General features: G+C 49.0%; 1 protein-coding gene across 1 annotated transcript in view; it reads left to right on the top strand.

Annotated features, from left to right (window-relative positions):
• NAV1 (neuron navigator 1) overlaps positions 1-21,318 on the top strand; it is a 171,356-nt gene that overhangs the window by 128,457 nt on the left and 21,581 nt on the right. The window contains exons 7-16 of the mRNA XM_049770698.1: positions 2,672-3,365; positions 3,765-4,208; positions 6,091-6,132; positions 6,637-6,785; positions 8,441-8,611; positions 9,649-9,701; positions 10,374-10,397; positions 10,509-10,586; positions 14,329-14,412; positions 14,611-14,722. Coding sequence (XP_049626655.1) covers positions 2,672-3,365; positions 3,765-4,208; positions 6,091-6,132; positions 6,637-6,785; positions 8,441-8,611; positions 9,649-9,701; positions 10,374-10,397; positions 10,509-10,586; positions 14,329-14,412; positions 14,611-14,722 — 1,851 coding nt within the window. The remainder of the gene's footprint in view (positions 1-2,671; positions 3,366-3,764; positions 4,209-6,090; positions 6,133-6,636; positions 6,786-8,440; positions 8,612-9,648; positions 9,702-10,373; positions 10,398-10,508; positions 10,587-14,328; positions 14,413-14,610; positions 14,723-21,318) is intronic.

Below are 21,318 nucleotides of genomic sequence, written 5' to 3'. Positions count from 1 at the left end.
CACTTTTCCCCTCTCTCGGCCTCTCCCCATTTCTGATTTCCAGTAGCTAGTGCTGTTGTCTAATTCAATAGCTTCCATCCACTGAACCTATGTGTTCATCCATAGAGACTTCTAGCAAGCCCATGAAAATGTTATTTTTCAGTTCTGCCTGGACTGAAGAGCTGTGGAGCTGAGTGGACATTTTTGAGGGACATTTTAACAAATGAATCTCATAGAAATGTACTAGGAACCAAATGGTGCAAGTATAATTAACAACAATGTCTTCTATTTCAATTTGGAATTTGTTTCAAAACTGAATACAAGTCATTTTGATAGCATAAAACTGGATCTTAGTGTAAGGATAAAACATGAATACAAAATTCACAAATTTGGGATTTTAAGAAATTTGAATTTATGTTTAACACATGTTGTTTCTATGGTTTGTTTTTATTTGGGAGTTATATTCAGGTATACTCAAACACAGGTTCACTAAGTGCAATGTTAACTAATGTCTTATATGTTCTGGTATCTCTCCAGCCTATAAACATTTAGTTTTCAAATCAAACACATTTGTTTGATGCTATCCTGTGATCAACTATATCACTTACTCAAATGCATAACATATAACACACAGAATATCAAAAGAAAAGAATAGTCTTTTAAGTTTCTTCTTTGTACTGTATGGCAGTACTACCAAACATAAATAATAGTTTTTGTTTGTCTTAGCAGCCTGTATGATAGCCTCCTAAAAACCACTGCTCTGATGGTCTCCTTCCTCTTTTTATTTCTTTTTTTAATTTTTGGTTTTGGTTTTGGGTTGCATCCAGCAGCACTCAGGGTTTACTTAACCTTAGCTCTGTGTTCAGGAATTATTTTTGGAGGTGCTCAGGTGACCATATGGTATTGAAACAGGGTTGTTCAAGGTAAGTGCCCTCCCTGCTGTACAGTCTCAAGCTCCTTCCTTTTTATTTCTGGTTCCCTTTTTATTTCTGGTTCAGGTTTGGTGAGTATTTGGACCATACCCGGCTGTGTTCAGGGCTTAACTTCTGGCTTTGAGCTCAGGGATCACTACTGGTGATGCTCAGGGAACCCATATGCTCATGAATAGAATAGAACCAGAATAGAACCAGGGTCTGCTGCATATAAGGCAAGTGTCTTAACCTCCTTAAGCATTCTCTGGTCCCTTGTCCCTTCCCTTTACCACTTACTTGGCTGACGGGTTGTTAGATGATTACCTTTGGACCTGCTTTAGATGTACTTTTTTTTTTTTTTTTTTTTGGTTTTTTTAGGTCACACCCGGCGGTGCTCAGGGGTTACTCCTGGCTGTCTGCTCAGAAATAGCTCCTGGCAGGCACGGGGGACCATATGGGACACCGGGATTCGAACCAACCACCTTTGGTCCTGGATCGGCTGCTTGCAAGGCAAACACCGCTGTGCTATCTCTCCGGGCCCAGATGTACTTTTTTATTTATTATCTTAGGATCCACCTTAGATGTTCTTCCTTATTGATTATCTTTGGATCTACTTCTTCTGCCATCTTAATTCAAATCCTACCCTGGGAGCAGAAAGTAACAAACAACTAAGTAAAATATAATTATTCTAGGGAACCTCCACCTAGGATTCTCTACTTGTAGCTGGAAATTTCACCAGTTTATAATGTCCCTACTTATCCATATTAAAGCCATTAACATACAGTTTTGCCATAACATCATTGCAGATTTTATGCCAAAAATTTTTCTTAAAGAGTGGGATATTGGGGTCGAATGATAGCACAGCAGGCAGGACGTTTGTCTTGTACTTGGTTAATCAAGGTTTAATCCCTGGCATCCCATATGGTCCCTGAGCCTGCTAGGAGTGATTTCTGAATGCAGAGCCAGGAGTAACCCCATGAGTGGTGCCAGGTGTGGCCTCAAAACAAAATTTTTAAAAGTGGGATATTGGGGCCAGAGTGATTATACAATGAGTAGGAACTTGTTTTGCATGCAGCTGACCCAGGTTCAATTCACAATTCCCCATATGGTTCCCCAAGCTCCACAAGGAGTAATTCCTGATCTCAAAGCCTAGAGTAAACCGAGCATCTCCAAGTATGACTACAAAACAAAACATCAAAAAGTGGGATGCAACTATTATATAAACTTGAAAAATTGGGCCCGGAAAGATAGCACAGCGGCGTTTGCCTTGCAAGCAGCCGATCTAGGACCAAAGGTGGTTGTTTTGAATCCCGGTGCCCCGTATGGTCCCCCGTGCCTGCCAGTAGCTATTTCTGAGCAGACAGCCAGGAGTAACGCCTGAGCACCGCCGGGTGTGGCCCCCCAAAACAAAACAAAACAAAACAAAAAAACTTGAAAAATTGTTTTCCTGATGTTACTTAAAAATTACTTTTACTGGGGCTGGAGAGATAGTACAGTGGTAGGGCGTTTGCCTTGCAAGCAGCCGGTCCAGGACAGACCATGGTTCAAATCCCAGAATCCCATATGATGTAGTAACCCTTGAGCACCTCCCCGCCAATATCTAAACTATTACCAAACTGGTACAACATAAGTTGACACAGAATACTTGCAACTATACACACAAAATATGGTGACAAATAAGGATTACATTGCCAGTTCTTCCATCTCCCAAGTGAGAGAGGGGTTTGGTTTTTAGAGAATTAGCCTTTTCAGCTGCTGCTTCCTGGGTACCTTCCTTGCAGGCAAGCCTGAAGGCAAAGCTACAGACAAGGGGAGGCTGGCGGTGAAGAATGCAGGCCTCCAGCGCTCCTCCTCAGATGCTGGCCGTGACCGACTGAGTGAGGCCAAGAAGCCCCCTTCAGGAATTGCCCGCCCCTCCACCTCCGGGTCTTTTGGCTACAAGAAGCCCCCTCCTGCCACGGGCACAGCCACAGTCATGCAGACCGGGGGCTCAGCCACGCTCAGCAAGCTGCAGAAGTCCTCTGGCATCCCTGTCAAGCCAGTGAACGGGCGTAAGACAAGCCTGGATGTGTCCAACAGTGTGGAACCTGGCTTCCTGGCCCCTGGAGCCCGCTCCAATATCCAGTACCGGAGCCTGCCCCGGCCTGCCAAGTCCAGCTCCATGAGCGTGACCGGGGGCCGGGGTGGCCCGAGGCCTGTCAGCAGCAGCATTGACCCCAGTCTCCTGAGCACCAAACAGGGGGCCCTCACCCCGTCCCGCCTGAAGGAGCCCTCCAAGGTGGCCAGTGGTCGGACCACGCCAGCTCCTGTCAACCAGACAGACCGGGAAAAGGAGAAGGCCAAGGCCAAAGCAGTGGCCTTGGATTCCGACAACATCTCTCTGAAAAGTGTGGGCTCCCCCGAGAGTACACCCAAGAACCAGCCAAGTCACTCTCCAGCCCCCAAGTTGGCAGAGCTCCCACCCACCCCTCTCAGGTAATTAACCTCTTGTACTCCTTGACCATCTGCTCTGACCTTTGCAGGAATGTCCCCCTCACACGCTCCCCCAGGCTGCTTCCTGCCTTCTCCCTCCTTCAGGGCTCTGTTCAAAATGCACCTCATTTGTGCCCTCCCCTCATAAGCCCCATCCACAGACTCAGATAGCTGGTGTCACTAGGTCCATTTACAGCACGTGCTAATGTGCCTTTTGTCTGTGGATCTCCCCCTCCAATTATCCCCCCAACTTTCCGGTGCACCTAGTGCAGCAATATCATAGTGCATAGCCTCCCTGTCCAAATTGTTGCCCGGGAATGGGAGAAGACACACAGGGATTTCCAAAGAGCCTCACCAGGCCCTAGCATTGCTCTGAATATCTCCTGTTTTCCTTCCTTCCAGGGCCACATCCAAGAGCTTTGTCAAGCCTCCCTCTCTAGCCAATCTAGACAAAGTCAACTCGAACAGTCTGGACCTGCCCCCATCCACTGATGGCCATGCCTCCAAGGTCCCTGAGCTGCACGCTCCCAACTCAGCTACGGGGGCTCCACTCACTGCTTGCTTCACCCCCAGTCCAGCGCCCATTCTCAATATTAACTCTGCCAGCTTCTCCCAGGGCCTGGAGCTTATGAGTGGCTTCAGTGTCCCCAAAGAGAGTCGCATGTACCCCAAACTCTCAGGCCTGCACAGGAGTATGGAATCTCTCCAGATGCCCATGAGCCTGCCCAGTACCTTCCCTAGCAGCACCCCCATTCCCACTCCCTCCGTTCCCCCCACTGCACCGCCCGAGGAAGAGACAGAAGAGCTGACCTGGAGTGGCAGCCCCAGGACTGGGCAGTTGGACAGGTAGGTGGACAGGGTCGAGCTGGGTTGAGTCTTTGCTGATGCAATTGACTCCATGGCCCCAAACTTGACAAACACTACATTACTTTTATTCTCTTCCTTGCATACTTAGGCATTTGGGGACCATAATCCACAGTGCTAAGGCTTATTCCTGGTTTTGTGCTCAGAGATCATTCCTGGATTGTTGACCTGCAAAGCAAAACTCTATCTTTTGTACTCTTACTCCAGATCTTTTTTTTTGTTTTTGTTTTTGGACCACACCTGGCAGTGCTCAGGGTTACTCCTGGCTATCTGCTCAGAAGTAGCTCCTGGCAGGCATGAGGGACCATATGGGACACCGGGATTCGAACTAACCATCTTAAGTCCTGGATCAGCTGCTTGCAAGGCAAACACCACTGTGCTATCTCTCTGGCCCCCAGACCCTAATTTCTTTCTACTTATTTTGGGTTGTTTGTTTGTTTTGGATCATACCCAGAGATGCTTTGAATTCAGATCCTTTGAACTCAGGAATCACTCTTGGTGGGGCTCGGAGAATCATATGGGGTAGCAGGGATCAAACCCAGGTTGTCCACAAGCAAGCCAAGTGTCCTACCCACTGTACTATGTACTGTGTACTAAGCATTTTATTTTCTTTAAGAGAGTTCCTTTAAGAGAGTTTTGGGGGGCCAGAGCGATAATAAAGTGGTAGGGTGTTTGTCTTGCATACAACCAACCTGGAAAGGACCCAGGTTTGATCTCCAGCATCCCATATGGTCTCCCAAGCCTGCCAGGAGTGTTTTCTGAGTGGAGAGCTAAGAGTAACCCATGAGGGCCCGGAGAGATAGCACAGCGGTGTTTGCCTTGCAAGCAGCCGATCCAGGACCAAAGGTGGTTGGTTCGAATCCCGGTGTCCCATATGGTCCCCCGTGCCTGCCAGGAGCTATTTCTGAGCAGACAGCCAGGAATAACCCCTGAGCACCGCCGGGTGTGGCCCAAAGAAAAAAAAAAGGAAAAAAAAAAAGAGTAACCCATGAGTGCTGCAGGGTGTGGCCTAGAGAGCATACTACAGGATTTGCCTTTCATTTTTTCCCCCTTTTCCCCCTTCCCCAGGATTTGTCATTTTTCATCTTTTTATATTATCACCTTTATCTCAGACACACAAGGAAACCAGGAGACAGATGTTAAATGACTGACCCAGTGTCCTGGGCCACTGCAGGGCTGTTTTCTGGATGAGCCCATACTGTAGCAGAGTCATCATCTCTCTTTCTGACTCATTTCTATAACTAAAGAGACTCATGCTTTGATTCCTCAACCTTAGGGTCCCAAACTAGTTTCTGGGGTTCGGAGGTAGCTTAGAGGCTGAAGCACATGCCAGGCATACAGCAGCCTGTGCTCCCTAGTTTCCCAGCACTGCGGTGAGTAGCCCAAACCAAAAATGGAAGCAAATAAACTCGAGTTCCTGTTTTGTTATGGTTTGGAGCCATGTCTGACAGCAGTTGTTCCTGGCTCTGTGCTGAGGATTGTCTCCCAATGTGGCACCTTGTGTGGTGTGCCAGGGTCTACTGTGTGCAAAGCTTAAACCCTGTACTACCTCTTGGGCTCCAGATTCTAGCAGATTCTAGTCTCTCTCTCTCTCTCTCTCTCTCTCTCTCTCTCTCTCTCTCTCTCTCTCTCTCTCTCGTTATTGGGCCACACCCGATGGCACTCAGGGGTTACTCCTGGCTCTGCGCTCAGAAAATCACTTCTGGCAGGCTCGGAGGACCATACAGGATGCCAGGGATCAAACCTGGGTCTGTCCTGGGTCATGTGCATGCAGGGCAAACATCTTACCGCTGTACTATAGCTCTGGCCCCTGACTCTAATTTCTCAAAGTACCCACATGCTTTTCTGGTTTTTCCTTCCACAGCAGTCAGCGGGACCGGAACACCTTGCCCAAGAAAGGCCTCAGGCAAGTCTGAAATTTGTTTCTCTGTCCTTAATCCTGGAATTTTTGATGTGTAGGATAAAACATTCTGGAGCATTTCCCAGGACACATCCTAGGGCCTTGTCTTGTGACTCTTTAAAACAAGGTACTGGTTCAGGATTCTGCTCAGTAGCCAGTTATGGGTCACTTTCTAGCTTCTGCTCTTTGCAATGGCAGAGGAGAGACAGGTCAGTCCACGGCCTCTCACTCAGCTGCATTGGCCAGTGCATCCGTCCTGCTTGAACTCAGCCCTCTGGTTCTCCTCCCTCGCAGTCTGAGGGAGAACAGTCTTCCTGAGGCCTGTGGATGCATGAAACCCTGCTCACCAGCCTGAGAGGCTCATGCTGACTCTCTGTACTGAAGGCTCACAGAATCCAGCTGTCTCGAGCGCTCTTTCCTTCCCATTTCTTCCTTTTCTTCAGTCTCCACATCTCAAGTCCCTGGTGTCCCTGTCATTCCCTTCTCTGAACTCTGCCATTGTTCCCACAGGTACCAGCTGCAGCCGCAGGAGGACCCCAAGGAGCGGCGCCACTCTCACACCAGCGGGGCACTGCCTGAATCAGAGGATGCAGCAGAGCTGCCCTCACCCCCTGCTCTCTCCGTGTCCCTGAGTGCCAAGGGCCAGCTCACCAATATAGGTCAGTGCTGTGGCCTGGCTGCAGGGAATCATTCTGCGTGGCAGGGCAGCAAGGCCTTGGGGTATCTTCTTGGAGCCACACACCATGGCTGGCTGCACGTCCGCACATACAGAAAGAGCAAAGGCCATGTGGTGAAAGTCCTAGCCAGAGAACTTAGCGCTGGATCTGAGCTCGGGCTAGGTAGCATCAGTATGTCTCTGTGGGAACTTGGGGAACAGGAACTTAGAGGGGTTTGGGGGAGACACCACTTGGCCACACCCAGGCAGCCCTTCCCAGCATGAAGCCGCAGTGCCAGGCTGCTGGGAAGGAAAGAGGAGAGGCAGTGCATGGGAGCAGATAGGAAGTGCTTTTTGGAAAAGTCCAGAAGTACCTTCTGGAAAAATCCCAGGTGCTCTGAAAGGGCCAGGCCCATCCTGGCCCTGCAGGCAAAGCTGCTTGTGACAAGTTCTGGCCTGAGGAGTAGGGAGAGGTTGGCAGGAAGAAAGTGGCCTGTCTGGGGATTAAGAGAAATGAGAAGATTCAGGGCTCTGGGGTGAGGAGATATGTCACAGGGTCCCCTTTTGGAAAGGGCAGGGAGAGGCTTTGTTGTGTGTTCACTGTGGAGCCCCTTCTCTGTCAAGGGAAGGGTGCCACACCCTGGAAATGTGGAGACTGAGGAATTTGAGGGAATAGCAGACTTAGGAACATTTTGGTGTGATATGGGAACAAACCTCAAGGAGTCAGAGGAGGAGGGAGGGCTCTGGCCTTGTAGGCAGTTGACTTGAATTTGATTCCCAGCACCCCATATGGTCCCCCAAGAACCACTAGGAGTGATTTCCTGAGTGCGAAGTCAGTGCTGGGTGTGTCCTCAATAGGAAAAGATCATAGAGCCCTGAGAGCTAGGTGTATTTGTTTCCATCTCTACGGGGCCACATGAGGCAGCAGCACTTCAGCGACCCCACCTTGTGCTGCACTCAGGCTTCTCTGTGCCATTAGCACCGCTCTCTGCGCAGCCTGAGAGCTAAGGGGTGTCCTGTAGTGGTGAAGCTCTGAGCATGGCCCAGCCAGGGATGAGGCAGAGGCTCTGTAGATCCAGTAGAGCCTCCAGCCTCACCCGCTTCACCCATCAGGGCCCATGCTAGGGAGGGGTGTGGCAGGCCAAGAGGGCTGGTTTCTTGCTGCTTTAGAACCGACCAAAAGCCCCAGCTGGGCGGAATAGGCTCTTCCCCAGCCACCAAGTCCTGCGGTCATGGCCTCGCATCCTTTGCTAGCTGCTTCTGGTCCCTCATCCAGCACCTAGTCGTACCCTTACCCATGCCAGGTGTGTCTTAGTCACAGTACTCCATGTTCAGTGGCACATCCGAGGATGTGAAGGTTTCGGAAGCACCCACAGGCCCCCAGCCTGACCTTCAAAAGCGACCCCCTTGTCCCTTGTCCCCCAGAGGAGCAGGAAGCACTGTCCACCCTTGATTCCCGCCACCAGGGCTCATCCCCAGGAGAGACCCTCCCAATGCCCCTACATCCCGCCTCCCCTTCTCTCCTGTCCTTCCATATCTGCCTCTCATGTTCCCTGTGCTCCCAGTGCTCCTGGTGCTCCATTCCTGAGGGCCTGGGGTGCTGATGACCCTCCTGCCTCTTCTACCCTCCCCTCCCTGCGCCTCCCTCTGTCCTTCCAGTGAGTCCCTCTGCGGCCACCACACCGAGAATCACCCGCTCCAACAGCATCCCCACCCACGAAGCGGCCTTCGAGCTATACAGCGGCTCCCAAATGGGGAGCACCTTGTCCCTGGCCGAGAGACCCAAGGGGATGATTCGGTCAGGATCCTTCCGAGACCCCGCGGACGATGGTGAGACTTCATGGCAGCGCGGTTCACGCTCATTCCAGCTCCGCTGGGTCCCCTCCACCACCACCACACACACTTGTTATAGTGCGTCCTCGTGGGGCCATTCAGTTCTTTCCACCCATCCCTTTGAAGGGTCTGGGGGCCCAGAAACCTTGGGGGGCTCCATGTAGCACCAGAGCTCCAGGTAGAACTTCCACTATCAGCACTAGGGTAGGGAAATTGAGATTGGAAAGTTAAGCTGTACCTCTCCATCAGGGCCAGAACAATATCAAAGCAGGTAAGGCATTTGCCTTGCATGCAGCCAACCTGGGTTTGATCCCTGGCATTCCATATGGTCCCCCAACCTGCCAGGAGTAATTTATGAACACAAAACCAGGAGTAACTCCTGAGTACCACTAGATATGGACCCAAAAAATGCCCCCCAGAAAAGCTGTACTTACCAAATGTTCTAGAAGCCTTGGCTCATGGTCCGCTCCAGCTTGCAGCGGTCCTTCCTCCCCTTCCATCTCTCTGAAAATAGGGAAAGGTCAGTCATCATAATGGTAACTCTTGGACCCTGCTGAAGAGCTAGTGTTAGTGATTACCTGAGTGTTACTGGTTAGAGGCCAGCAGACCAGACTGCTCACAGAGGATTGGGTTCTCTCAGGAGGGTCCCACTGAATTACACAGAGAGGAGTCCACATATCCAGTAGTGCCATTGAATGATGTCCAGGATCTCAGGTGACCCCAATGTGGATAAGAGGCTGGGCAGAGCTGCTGTCTTGGTTCTAAGCAGCACTTATAAGAAACCTCCTCTTGTGCGGCTGAAGCGTCTCTCCTCCCTGCAAGGGGCCTCCCTGCCTGGGCCAGGCTGTCAAGGTCTGGGCAGGATGCCCCCCGCCCTGCACAGAACTGCTGCGTGTGGGTGTCTGCTGGTTCCCTCACTCTGCTACAGATGCCTCTACCATCAGATTCCCTGCTCCTGTCTGATGGCTCTTCCCAGGAAGCCTTGTCCCCAGGACATTCCCTCTGTTGATGCCCATGTTCTGTTTCTCTTCCAGTGCACGGCTCGGTGCTGTCCCTGGCCTCCAGTGCCTCCTCCACCTACTCCTCAGTAAGAGCCTTTGCCTCTCAGGGGCCCTCAGCCTCACTTGCCTGGAACTTTCATGGGGGTAGGGTGGGGGTGGAGCTGCTTCCTGTTCCCTTCATTCCACCTGAGGGATTGAGGCAGGCACAGGAGGGCATTATTGCTAGGAACTTCCATTGGGTGGGGTTCTCTCTCTGGCATCTTCCCCCAATTCCCAAGTCACTGTAGTGCCTGGCACTCCCCTTCCTTGAAACACAGAGAACCCCCTTGTTCTGGGGTCCTTTTGGTGGTCAGTGGGGCACATCATGGCCAGGTAAGTTGGCTAATGTTCTAATCTAGAACATCGAAGTAGCCTGTGAGATACCAGATGCTACACTGACAAGGTGCTTCTTGGTTATTAGTTTGATCCTACCCGGGGTTCTTCATTTCTGCTGTCAGTCAGGATTCCTCCTCAGATCAACCACCCTTACTTCCTACCTTTTCGGCAAAGGCAAACTTGATGGGAGGCTCCAAAAGAGAAACCTCTGTTCCAGTCACCCTCTCACGCTTTGGCACCCCCCAAGGACCAGGAAACAGTTTCCGCCTCTGCAGCTCTGGGGTCACCCTGCTTCAGGTTCTCTGTGCTGTCCCGGGGTTTGGCTTCTTCACCTCCATAGTAACCACTTCCTCTCTCTCTTTTCCTTGCGCGCCCTTCTTCAGGCTGAGGAGAGGATGCAGTCTGAGGTAGGGGGCCAAGTCTTTGTCTCTGCTTGCTAACACACCACCACTGCCTTGTTCCTTCCAGAGCTGGTAACTTTTCTGCCCCCCAAAATTGTCTCCTCCATTCCTTCGCAGCAAATCCGGAAGCTTCGCAGGGAGCTGGAGTCCTCCCAGGAGAAAGTAGCCACGCTGACGTCTCAGCTTTCTGCCAATGTGAGTGGCCACATGGCTTAATTATTAGGCATGAGTGGTTTCTTAGAGGACAGTTATCAGACTTTGCTGTGGTTCTACATGGAACCCAAAGAATCTTGATCTCAAACCACCTTGTGTGGGATGTAAATTCTCATGGCAGAGCCCCAAGAACCCTGTCTCCCCTGGTGTGTGCTGGCTTCTACTCCCACAAACTTAACTGGCTGGTGTTGGGCCAGCCAGCAGAACTCTCTCTGATGACCTGACATCATGACTAGTCAAGAACCCAACTTCCTTGGGGTCAGAGCAACAGTACAGTGGGCAAATGCTTGTCAGGCATGCCACTAACCCCCACAGTCCACCTCCTAGTTCAATTTCCTGCACCACAAAGGTTTCCTGCTTAAGGTGACCCTTAAGCACAGAAGCAGAAATAACCTTTGAGCCACATGTTACCCTCCCAAACACCAACAAAAAACAAGAAAGAAACCTACTCCCAGGCCAGGGACTTGGCCTATAGGGAGGCTTTATATGTTGAAGGCCCAAGTTCATATCCTGGTACTAGAGGTCCCTCCAGGCACTGCCATTAGGGGCCATTATCACCAAGCTGAGGCTTGAACACTACCAGGTCTGGTGTAAAAGACCATAAAATAAAAATAATAAAAGGACTCCCATGCTAGCCTAACTTCATATCCACTGCCTTTTCTTTCTTACATTTTTCTCTTTCTCTTTGGTTTTGGGTCTATATCTGACTGTACTCAGGATTTAACCCTGACCTTGCATTCAGGAATTATTCTTGTCAGTGTTTGGGATGCCAAGAATGGATGTCAGTCCTCTGCAAAGCAAGAGTTCTACCCACTGTGCTATCACTCCATCCCCACACTGCTGTTTCTTAATGTCTTCCACATTTGAGCTGAGGTTTAATTGGGAGCCAGAAGTCTCATGGCTGGCCTGACCTGGGTCCTAGTTAGCCTGCTTTTTTTTACTGGAGGCCTTGGCTTTCTTACCTTGTGAGCTGAGGAAACAGCCATCTCCTGTAAGGAGGCTGAGGCTGTTTGTCTCCTGGGACTGAGCTGCAAACAGAACGAAGAGCCGTGTTCCCCTCAAGCTTGTAAACAACAGCTGAGCCGGATCTTCGGGAGCTTTCCAAGTGTTTGCACAGAACTGGCAATTTCCGCAGCCGTTTCTGTTCCTTTTTTTTTTTTTCTCTTCCCTTCCTCCCTGAAGAACCCAGCTGTCAGGCTTGGATCTTTCCCTTGAATGAAATAGAAAATGACCCACAAGGGCTAGAGCAATAACACAGTAGTAGGGTGTTTGCCTTGCACATGCCAACCCCAAATGGACCCTGGTTTGATTCCCAGCATCCCTTATGGTCCCCCGAAGCTGCCAGGAGTGATTTCTGAGTGCAGAGCCCGGAGAACCCCAGAGTGCCATTGGGTGTGACCCAACCCCTCTCCCCCCACAAAAAAAAAGAAAAGAAAATGACCCACCGAGCCAAAGGGATAGATAGTCAAGAATTAAGGTACTTAGTTTGCATGCAGCTAATCCAGGTTTAATCCCCAGCACTACATATGTTTCCCTAAACCCAGTCAGGAATGATCCCTGAGTACTGCCGGGTGTGGCACCCAAAGAAAGAGATAGGGGAGGGGGTTGCCAGTGAATATCATGGCAGTTTCTTTCTCACACTGGTTATTCTCTGCCCAACGCTCAGTCCACTGAAGTGTCTACTTATGACTGAGGCTTCTTCTATCAAGCACTTTGTTCTTCTCCAGGGGACCATAAAAATTGAGAATGATCTTTTCTCTCTCTATCCCCAATGCCAATGGCCAGGTTGTGTCCTGCTTGCCATGAGCTGCTATAGAGAAGAGACTACAGGGAGGCAGAGAGGAGTCCGAGGTGCGCACCTGGTACTCTGAGCTGTCGAGGCTGGGGCAGGAGCCAGATGATACATTTAGAGGGTGATTTTTCTCATAACAGAAAGTGCCCTTTGACTTAGAACAAACTGGACACAACAGACTGGATGTCGGGGTTAAACTTGCTGAGCTGTCCTGTTAGAGCCCTGGAAGGGCTCGGGGTGCCCCCCCCCCATTTCAGGTGGAGTGGTTGTCTTATTTATTTCCCCCCCTCCACTGGGGCCTCTCTGAGCATGTTCCTCTCCCTCATCAATTCTGTTGCTCTGTGCCTTAGTATTGGCATTGGTTTGAGACAGAAGATCCTCAGGATAAAGTGGACATTTGAGGGAATGAGAAGAGGGAAGCTCAGTAGTTTCCTGGGTTGTGTCCAGGGAGGAGACTACCCAGAAGGGACTCCAGAAGCCCAGGGTTCCCCTCAGAGCTGATCTGCAGACCATAGTCTGGTTTTCCACAGAGCAGACTGGAGGCCACAAATACAGAGTTTTCAGATTGAAGGTGTACACAGAGTGTGGGAGGTCAGACCCTTGGGGAGCTTGGGCTGTCTGGCCCTGGCAGCTTGATGGCCCAGGCATGGTCAAGGGCAGGGGGAGAGAACTAGTGAGACCAAACAGAAAGAGAGATGTTTCTGGTGTCAGGATACAGGAACCAATATCCTAGACTAATGTGCCCATGACCTGCCCGGGATCTACCCTTCAGTTCTTGCTTGGGTCTCAGAGTGCCCTCAGAGGTGCGCGCACCTCTACATATGGTTGGCAGTTGAAGAGCTGCAGCCCCTGCTCTATCCACTAGTACTCCTATGCCTTTGGACAACCTTCACGCCCCCTGTAGCATGCCTGACATCTAGCGGCCAAGCTCTGTCATGCACCTAAGATCCCTGAGCTATGTTTTCTCCCTTGCCTAGATCAGTGGTCGGCAACCTTTTTTTTCAACTGAGCCAAATCTCGCCAAAACCACGATTGAAATTTATTTTGAGAGGCACACAGGGTGCACACTGACAGAGGCTAGGAGCAGAGTCCTAATTCCTGGAGCGGCCGCCCGGCACACAGAAGAGCTAAATTAAAAGTGTAAGGAGCCACATGTGGCTCACGAGCCGCAGGTTGCCGACCACTGGCCTAGATGATCAGGGCTAGAGAAGCGGGCTTGAGGTGTGGGGGCATGTGTAGGCAGAAGTGTCAAGCGGAAGGTGATTTTTTTCCACCCATCTCTGTCCCCCTAAGGGACCAGCCTTGCTTCACACTGGAGGAATTCAGCCAAGAAAATAGGCCATTGAACAGAGAACAGTCCCATCTCTGATAAATGAGAAGATGCCTAGTCCACAATTTCCTGGGCTTTCTCAAGAGCCTTCTCAAACCCCATTCTGCTTGCATGCCACCTGTATTACCACTTTGCTATTTCATAAGCTGATGCCTTGTCTGCCAGGACCATATAATCATTATTTAAAATCAATGTGAGGTTCTTGGGGCTGGTCAGCTCTGAAACAAGCATCTCAAATCGCTTCCTATATTGGCTCCTGAAGCAGAAGCTCCAGGCCCCAAGTCCAGGGCATTGGAGAGAGGCAGGTTTGGAAGCAAACACCGATCAAGGAAATAATCCATAAGGATTAAAGGGATAAAACTGGTAGCTCAGTGGTGGAAAACCAAAGCCACCAAAGAGTTTTTCCTGAGACCTGGGGTCTTTATTAGGATGTGCCAGATCACACCTTCAGGCGGAAAACAGTGAACTGAGGCGCCAGCCCAAAAGGTGCTTCCAGCCAATGAGTAAGAAGCATATACTGAATAAATTAACTGGATGGAACCCGGTTAATTCGTCAGGCTCCCCCAAGTCTCAGGTACTAAGGCACCTTCTCTCTATTCCAGGCTAATCTTGTGGCAGCCTTCGAGCAGAGCCTGGTTAACATGACATCCCGCTTGCGGCACCTGGCAGAGACAGCAGAGGAGAAGGTGAAAGGCCTGGAGTGGGCTTAGTGCTCCTTTCCCTCTGGGGACCATTTTTCCCACTCTGCTATCACCCCAAATCCTCCCCCCTCAGTTCCATTGTCCCAATTCTTTTTCATTCTCCTCTCAGGCTAGGGGGTTCATTACTTTGCCTGTCACCAGGGCCCCCATTCCCTTTCAATGGACCATTTTCTTCTCTCCCAGGACACCGAGCTCCTGGACTTGCGGGAAACCATCGACTTTTTGAAGAAGAAGAACTCTGAGGCTCAGGCAGTCATTCAGGGAGCCCTTAATGCCTCAGAAGCCACCCCCAAAGGTAGGCCATCTGTGTGGGAGAGAGGATCAGAATGGAGGGGGGGTGTTCTTGGAGGTTTCACTGTTCCCTGACATACCATGTCCCATCCCATATCAGATGTCTAGAAGATGCCATTTTGTGCTTCCCCTTAGTGTGAGGCTCTGGACTGGGCGAAACCCCTAATCCTTAGGGATCTTTCCAGATCCTTCTGTCAGCAGGCAAAGGATGCTTTCAAATACCACTTTGTTTTTCACAAAACTAAAGGCTCTTCCCCCATATGGCCCAGCATCCTTAGTCCTAGAATCCTGGGAGGTGTCGTTTTATGCCCCCACAGAAACCTTTACAAAGATGTTTACAGCAGCCTTACCCATAGTACCTAAACTAGAGAGCAACCAAGATACACTTCAGGAGGTAACTAGCTGAGTGAGCCATGCTCTAGTCAGACAATGGAACATTTCTTAACATTAAAAATATATGGTGGGGGGCCGGAGTGGTGGCGCAAGCTGTAGGGTGTCTGTCTTGCATGCACTAACCTAGGATGGACCATGGTTACACACGCATGTGTTAGGGCATTTGCCTTCCACTCACTGACCCAGAATAGGCCCGGACTAGATCCCTGGCATTCCATATGGTCCCAGAAGCCATTTCTGAGAGCAAAGCCAGGTGAGGCCCCAAAACAAATAAAATAGATGGTAAGAACAGAAAGATAGTACAGTGGGGAAAATGCTTGCCTTGCTTGCAACCCACCCAAATTCAGACGATCCTTAGCAGTCCATATGGTCCCCTGAACATTCCAGGAGTAAGCTCTAAATACATAGTCAAGAGTAAGCCAGGAGCACTGCTGGTATAGCCAACCCCCCACCACCCCCCACACACATATGTCACAGACCTATTGGTCTTGACACAAATCTGGGGGCTGGAAAGATAGTACAGTGGTAGGGTGTTTGCCTTGCACGCAGGAGGACAGTGTTTCAAATCCCAGCATCTCATATGGAACCCCGAGCTGTCAGGAGTGATTTCTTTTTCTTTCTTTCTTTCTTTCTTTTTTTTTTTTTTTTTTTTTTTTAGTCCCCTGGCAAGTTCAGGAGACCATATGGAATGCTGGGATTTGAACCCCATCCTTCTGTTTGCAAGGCAAACGCCTTACCTCCATGCTATCTCTCTGACCCCCGGGAGTGATTTCTGAGCATAGAGACAGGAGTAACCCCTGAGTGCTGCTGGGTTGCCCCAAAACAAAAAACTAAAATCCAAACCCTCCTCCAAAAATAAAGGTAGGAATATGTCTCACTTTTATAGGCTGGAGCGATGGCACATGCAGTAGCCTTGTGCACGCTAGCCTAGGACTGACATGGTTCGATCTCCTGGTGTCCCATATGGTCCCCAAAGCCCAGGAGCTATTTCTGAGCACATAACCAGGAGTAACCCCTGAGTGTCACCGGGTGTGGCCGAAAAATCTGAAAAATACAAGAAATCTGGGGTCCCTTGAAAGGTGTCAGCTGATGGGTAACAGTGGGCCAAGGAGTCAAGTTGATATCAAGCTCTGTTCCATTTATTCAAGGCACAAGGTGGAATACTTATATTCAATTTCTTGACTGATCTTAAGGCTAATTTACAAAAAAAAAGGCATAGGGGCAAATTGTACAAAGCATATTTTTGTTGCAGGATAGTTTTACTTTTGAGGCTGCTTCTTGCTATCAGTAGTTTCTTAGTAGCAAGATCAGTGGAAAATTGTTTTGGTTTTATGCATACTGAACTGGGCCTGAAATGTTAACTTACTGTGGCTGCACATGGGTTAAGAGCAAAGTTATATTTGAAGGTGAGTATTCTGGAAGACTAAATAAAAATACTTGAATCTCCGCAAATGTTCCTCATAAGATGTGTTTATATATCTGAATAATTTTAAGAGGGGCTCTAAGAAAAGTGAGTAATAATTATTAGATAAAGAATATTTGAATCCATGTAAATATTAAATCTGAGTAATCTGAGAATGTCAGCTGAATGAAGCTATGTCTCAATTAATATTTATGCTACATCCCTTTATTTCCCAAATGCCTTCTGGACAGGTAACCAAGATTTTTACAGGGCCCTAATGCTTGTGAGTACAAGTTATTTTTTCAAGCATCTTTTTTTTTTTACAGGTGCTACTTTTTCAAATGCCTGCTCTGCTAATACAGACTGCTTTGAAAAAGATCCTGTAATAGCAAACAGCTTTTTAAAAAACCCTCCCTTTTGGCAATTAGGTCCTTTATAAACGTGGTGCCTTCCTAGGCCTTAGAATCTGTTAACACAGAGGATGTAGTGTGATCACACGCACGCGCACAGAGAGAGAGAGAGAGAGAGAGAGAGAGAGAGAGAGAGAGAGAGAGAGAGAGAGAGAGAGAGAGAGAGAGAGAGAGAGAGAGAGAGAGAGAGAGAGAGAGGAGAGAGAGAGAGAGAGGAGAGAGAGAGAGAGAGAGAGAGAGAGAGAGAGAGAGAGAGAGAGAGAGGAGAGAGAACCCCACGGGGGATGTAGTACACACACATACACACACAGAAATTAACTACCAAGCAATGGAAAGACACTTAAATGAATGTAGCTAAATCAAACGAAGTCTGTTGGAAAAGGCTATACAGGGTACAGGGGCTGGAGAGATAGCACGGCGGTAGGGTGTTTGCCTTGCACGCAGCCAATCCAGGACTGAAGATGGTTTGAATCCTGGCGTTCCTTATAGTCTCCCAAGCCAGACAGGAGTGATTTCTGAGCACAGAACCAGGAGAAGTAACCCCTGAGCGCAGCTGCTGGGTGTGACCCCAAAACAAAACAAAAAAATGAAAGAGAATGGGGAAGAGGGAGGGAGGGAGGGAGGGAAGGAAGGAAGGAAGGAAGGAAGGAAGGAAGGAAGGAAGGAAGGAAGGAAGGAAGGAAGGAAGGAAGGAAGGAAGGAAGGAAGGAAGGAGAGAGGAATGGGAGGGAGGAAGAGAGAATGGGAGGGAGGAAGAGAGGGAGGAAGCTGTATTATACAGGTGCTGTGAGATGACAGAACCCATTTAGATCACATCTTTCACCCTGTTCAGGAACTTCAGTAAAAAAAGCATTATTGGGAGTGACCTCCAGGCCCCTTTGGGTCTCTACTGGGAGATATGCACATACATAAATAGTTTTTTCTTTAAGGTAATGGCTGAGGCTAGAGCAATATGACAATAGGTAGAATATTTGCCTTGCATGCATCTGACCCCGATTCAATCCCCAGCATCCCATATGGTTCACTGAGCCTGCCAGAAATAATGTCTTAGTGCTGCCAGGTATCACCCCAAAACCAAACAAACAAAATAATGACTACAGTGAAAGGAAGTTAGTTGGCAGGGACCCCAAACCCAAAAGATAAAATAAAATTAAAATTTGATGTTTTGCGGGGCCAGAGAGATAGCATGGAGGTAGGGCATTTGCCTTGCATGCAGAAGGATGGTGGTTCAAATCACAGCATCCCATATGGTCACCCAAGCCTGCCAGGAGTAACCCCTGAATGCTGCCAGGTGTGACCTAAAAACAAAACAAACAAAATAAAATTTGGTGTTTTGGGGCTGGAGAGATAGCACAGCGGTAGGGTATTTGCCTTGCATGCAGCCGACTCAGGACAACCCTCCCCCCCCCCCCTCAGATTCCTGGCATCCCATATGGTCCCCCGTGCCTGCCAGGAGCAACTTCTGAGTCCAGAGCCAGGAGTAACTTCTGAGTACTGCCAGGTATGACCTCCCCAAAAAAAACTTTTTGGTATTTTATTAGGTGGGTCTCACCTGCCAAAGCTCAGGGGTCACTCCTGGTTCTGTACTCAGTGATCACTCCTGGTGGTATCCTGGGAACCATAAGGGGAGCTGGGGATTGAACTCTGGTTGGTCGCATGAAAGGCAAGAGCCCTACCCGTTGTGCTATCTTTCCAGCATCCCCCCCACCCCAAATATTTTTTTAGGGCCCAGAGAGATAGTACAGCGGCATTTGCCTCGCAAGCAGCCGATCCAGGACCAAAGGTGGTTGGTTCGAATCCCGGTGTCCCATATGGTCCCCCGAGCCTGCCAGGAGCTATTTCTGAGCAGACAGCCAGGAGTAACCTCTGAGCATCGCCGGGTGTGGCCCAAAAACCAAAAAAAAAAAAAAAAAAATTTTTTAAAAGGAAGATAGATTATTGCCAGGAGTGGGGTGGGCCCATGAGATGATACTATGGGCAGAAGAATGTCCTCAGCTGCTTGTCCAGAACTCATAGGGACACCATGGGGAAGTGTGACGTAGCTGTGGGCCACATCCTTTGTGAAGACTCAGCAAGCAAACATTCCTTGCCAGTAGGCAGTGTTGATGGTGGGGGAGAACGCATGTGTGAGACCAGAGGCAGATGGGGGGTGGGTCTCTGTACTGTCCCCTAGCGTTTTTTTGTCATTAAAGTGCAGGGAGAAATTTCCCCAGCCCTATAAAAGTTCTTCTGAGGCTGGATAGAGAATGAAATCAGCCAAAATGTCGGAGGATATAGTCACATTGAGTAATATTCCTTTGGAATTGAGGAGCTTTCATAGATAAAAAAATCTTTTTTATTTTCTGATTTTGTTTTGGGGCCATACCTAGCTGTGTTCAGGGTTTACTATTGGCTCTGGGTTTAGGCATAGTTCATATAGTGAACCTCAATAGGGGTTCATATAGTGTGCTGGAGATTGAAACCTGCTGAGTTGCCTGCAAGACAGACCCCTATGTCATATCTAAATTACATAGAATTTGAATTTTTTTTGTTTGTTTTTGTTTTGAGCCACACTGAGCAGTGCTCAAGGGTTACTCCTGTATCTGCATTCAGAAATCACTCCTGGCAGGCTCAAGGGACCATATGGAATGCCATGTCTGCTGTGTGCAAGGCAAATGTCCAACTCACAGTGCTATCACTCCGGCCCCTAAATTACATAGAATTTGAAAGTCTGTATGTAAATTCTAAAGTAAAAGGCAGTGGTGGACCCATGGTGTCTATCACATGCTGAGATCAAGGGGTGGAGGCAAGAGGCACAGAGGCTCATGTGGTGGGAGAGGGGACCTCACCTGAAGAAGGGTGAAGAGAGGAGCTTCCAGGCCTGAGGAAGAGGACAGACAGCAGATGCTTACATTGCATGTGGCCGATCAAGGGTCAGTCCCTGGCATCCCATATGGTCCTCTGAGTACTGCCAGAGTGAATCCTGAAAGTAGAGCTAGGAGTGACCTCTGAGCGCCACTGAGTGTGCGCCCCCCCCCCTCCCCAATCAGTATGTTCTGGAGAATTTGAAAAGAACTGGAAGTGCTCATAAATTTGGTCGGCTAATCCTTAAACAAAGATTTGTTTTGTTTTTTTGTTTGTCTGTTTTTGGTCCACACCCGGTGACGCTCAGGGGTTACTCCTGGCTATGCACACAAAAATTGTTCCTGGCTTGGGGGATCATATGAGACCCTGGGGAATGAACCTTGGTCAATCTAGGTCAGCCAATTGCAAGGCAAACACCCTACTGCTGCCCACTGCTCCAGCTCCTAAACAATGATTCCTTTGCTTTGGAAAAACTTAGGAGATCATGTTGTATAAAAGGAATGGAAGAGTTGAAGATCCTTTCCTTGGGCCAAGGAACTAATTCACTTCCCAGCATCACAAGAATAGCTTGGGATATCCCTTGAGTACTCCTAGGTGTGTCAAAAAAAGAAAAAGAAAAGAAAAGATTCTGGTCAATGCAGATAGAGAGAAAACAAGCAAAGGTACCCCTATCCCTCACTGGTTAGCCCTTGTTTCTGAAACAATTGCAATTCTCCAACTAGCTAATCCCTTGTCTTTAATCTAGTTACTCCCTTCCTTTTCTCTCTCTTGTTAGTCTGGTGAGATCTAGGGAGAGCAAGTCTTCGTTGGGTTAAAGCTATAGGCAGTGTCACCCCAGAGATGAGGTGATAGACACTCAGAACTCTTTGTACAGTTCTCTGTAGTGTCCTGTGATTTGTGACTGTTTCAAAATAAAACGGGGGGAGGTGGGCTTGAGCAATAGTACAGCAGATAAGGTATTTGCCTTGCATGCAGCCAACCCTGATTTGATCCCTGGAATCACATATGGTGCCCCAAGCCTGCCAGGCATAATATCTGAGTGCAGAGCCATGAGTAATCCCTTAGTATCACCAGGTGTGGCCTCTCCACAAAAAAAGAAAAGCAAGAAAAAAAGAAAAAGAAAGGTGCTGACTAGTTTTATTATATGTTCTTGCTTTGGGTCTGAGCTGGCCACACCCAGCAAAGAGGTACAGGGCTCCCTCTGGTTTAGCCTGAGATCCCTTCCTCCTGCTGCATCCCTGAGGGATGTACCTTCCTTCCTTAGAGCAAAGCCTCTTTCTGTACAAACTTTTCAATCCACGTTCTTTAACACTCCTTCCAATATTCCCTTGGGAAGAATTTCTTTGGTTTGGAGGTTTCTTTGCAGCCACCTAACAGTGCTTAGGGATCATTCCTTCCAGCTCAGAGAACCATGTGGTGCCAGGACTGAACTCTGCCTTTTCAAGCAGCACAAATCCCCTTCTCTGCTTTCCTGTGGGAAAGTAGGAGAGAGGTTCCTACATGTTGTTCCTGAGAGCAAGTCCCAGTATTCTCTCTACTTCAGGCACTGTA

Source organism: Suncus etruscus, chromosome 3, assembly GCF_024139225.1.
Source record: "Suncus etruscus isolate mSunEtr1 chromosome 3, mSunEtr1.pri.cur, whole genome shotgun sequence".
Taxonomy (NCBI): Eukaryota; Metazoa; Chordata; class Mammalia; order Eulipotyphla; family Soricidae; genus Suncus; species Suncus etruscus.
Note: the sequence above shows the minus strand (reverse complement) of the source record. Positions and strands in the feature narration are given on the sequence as shown.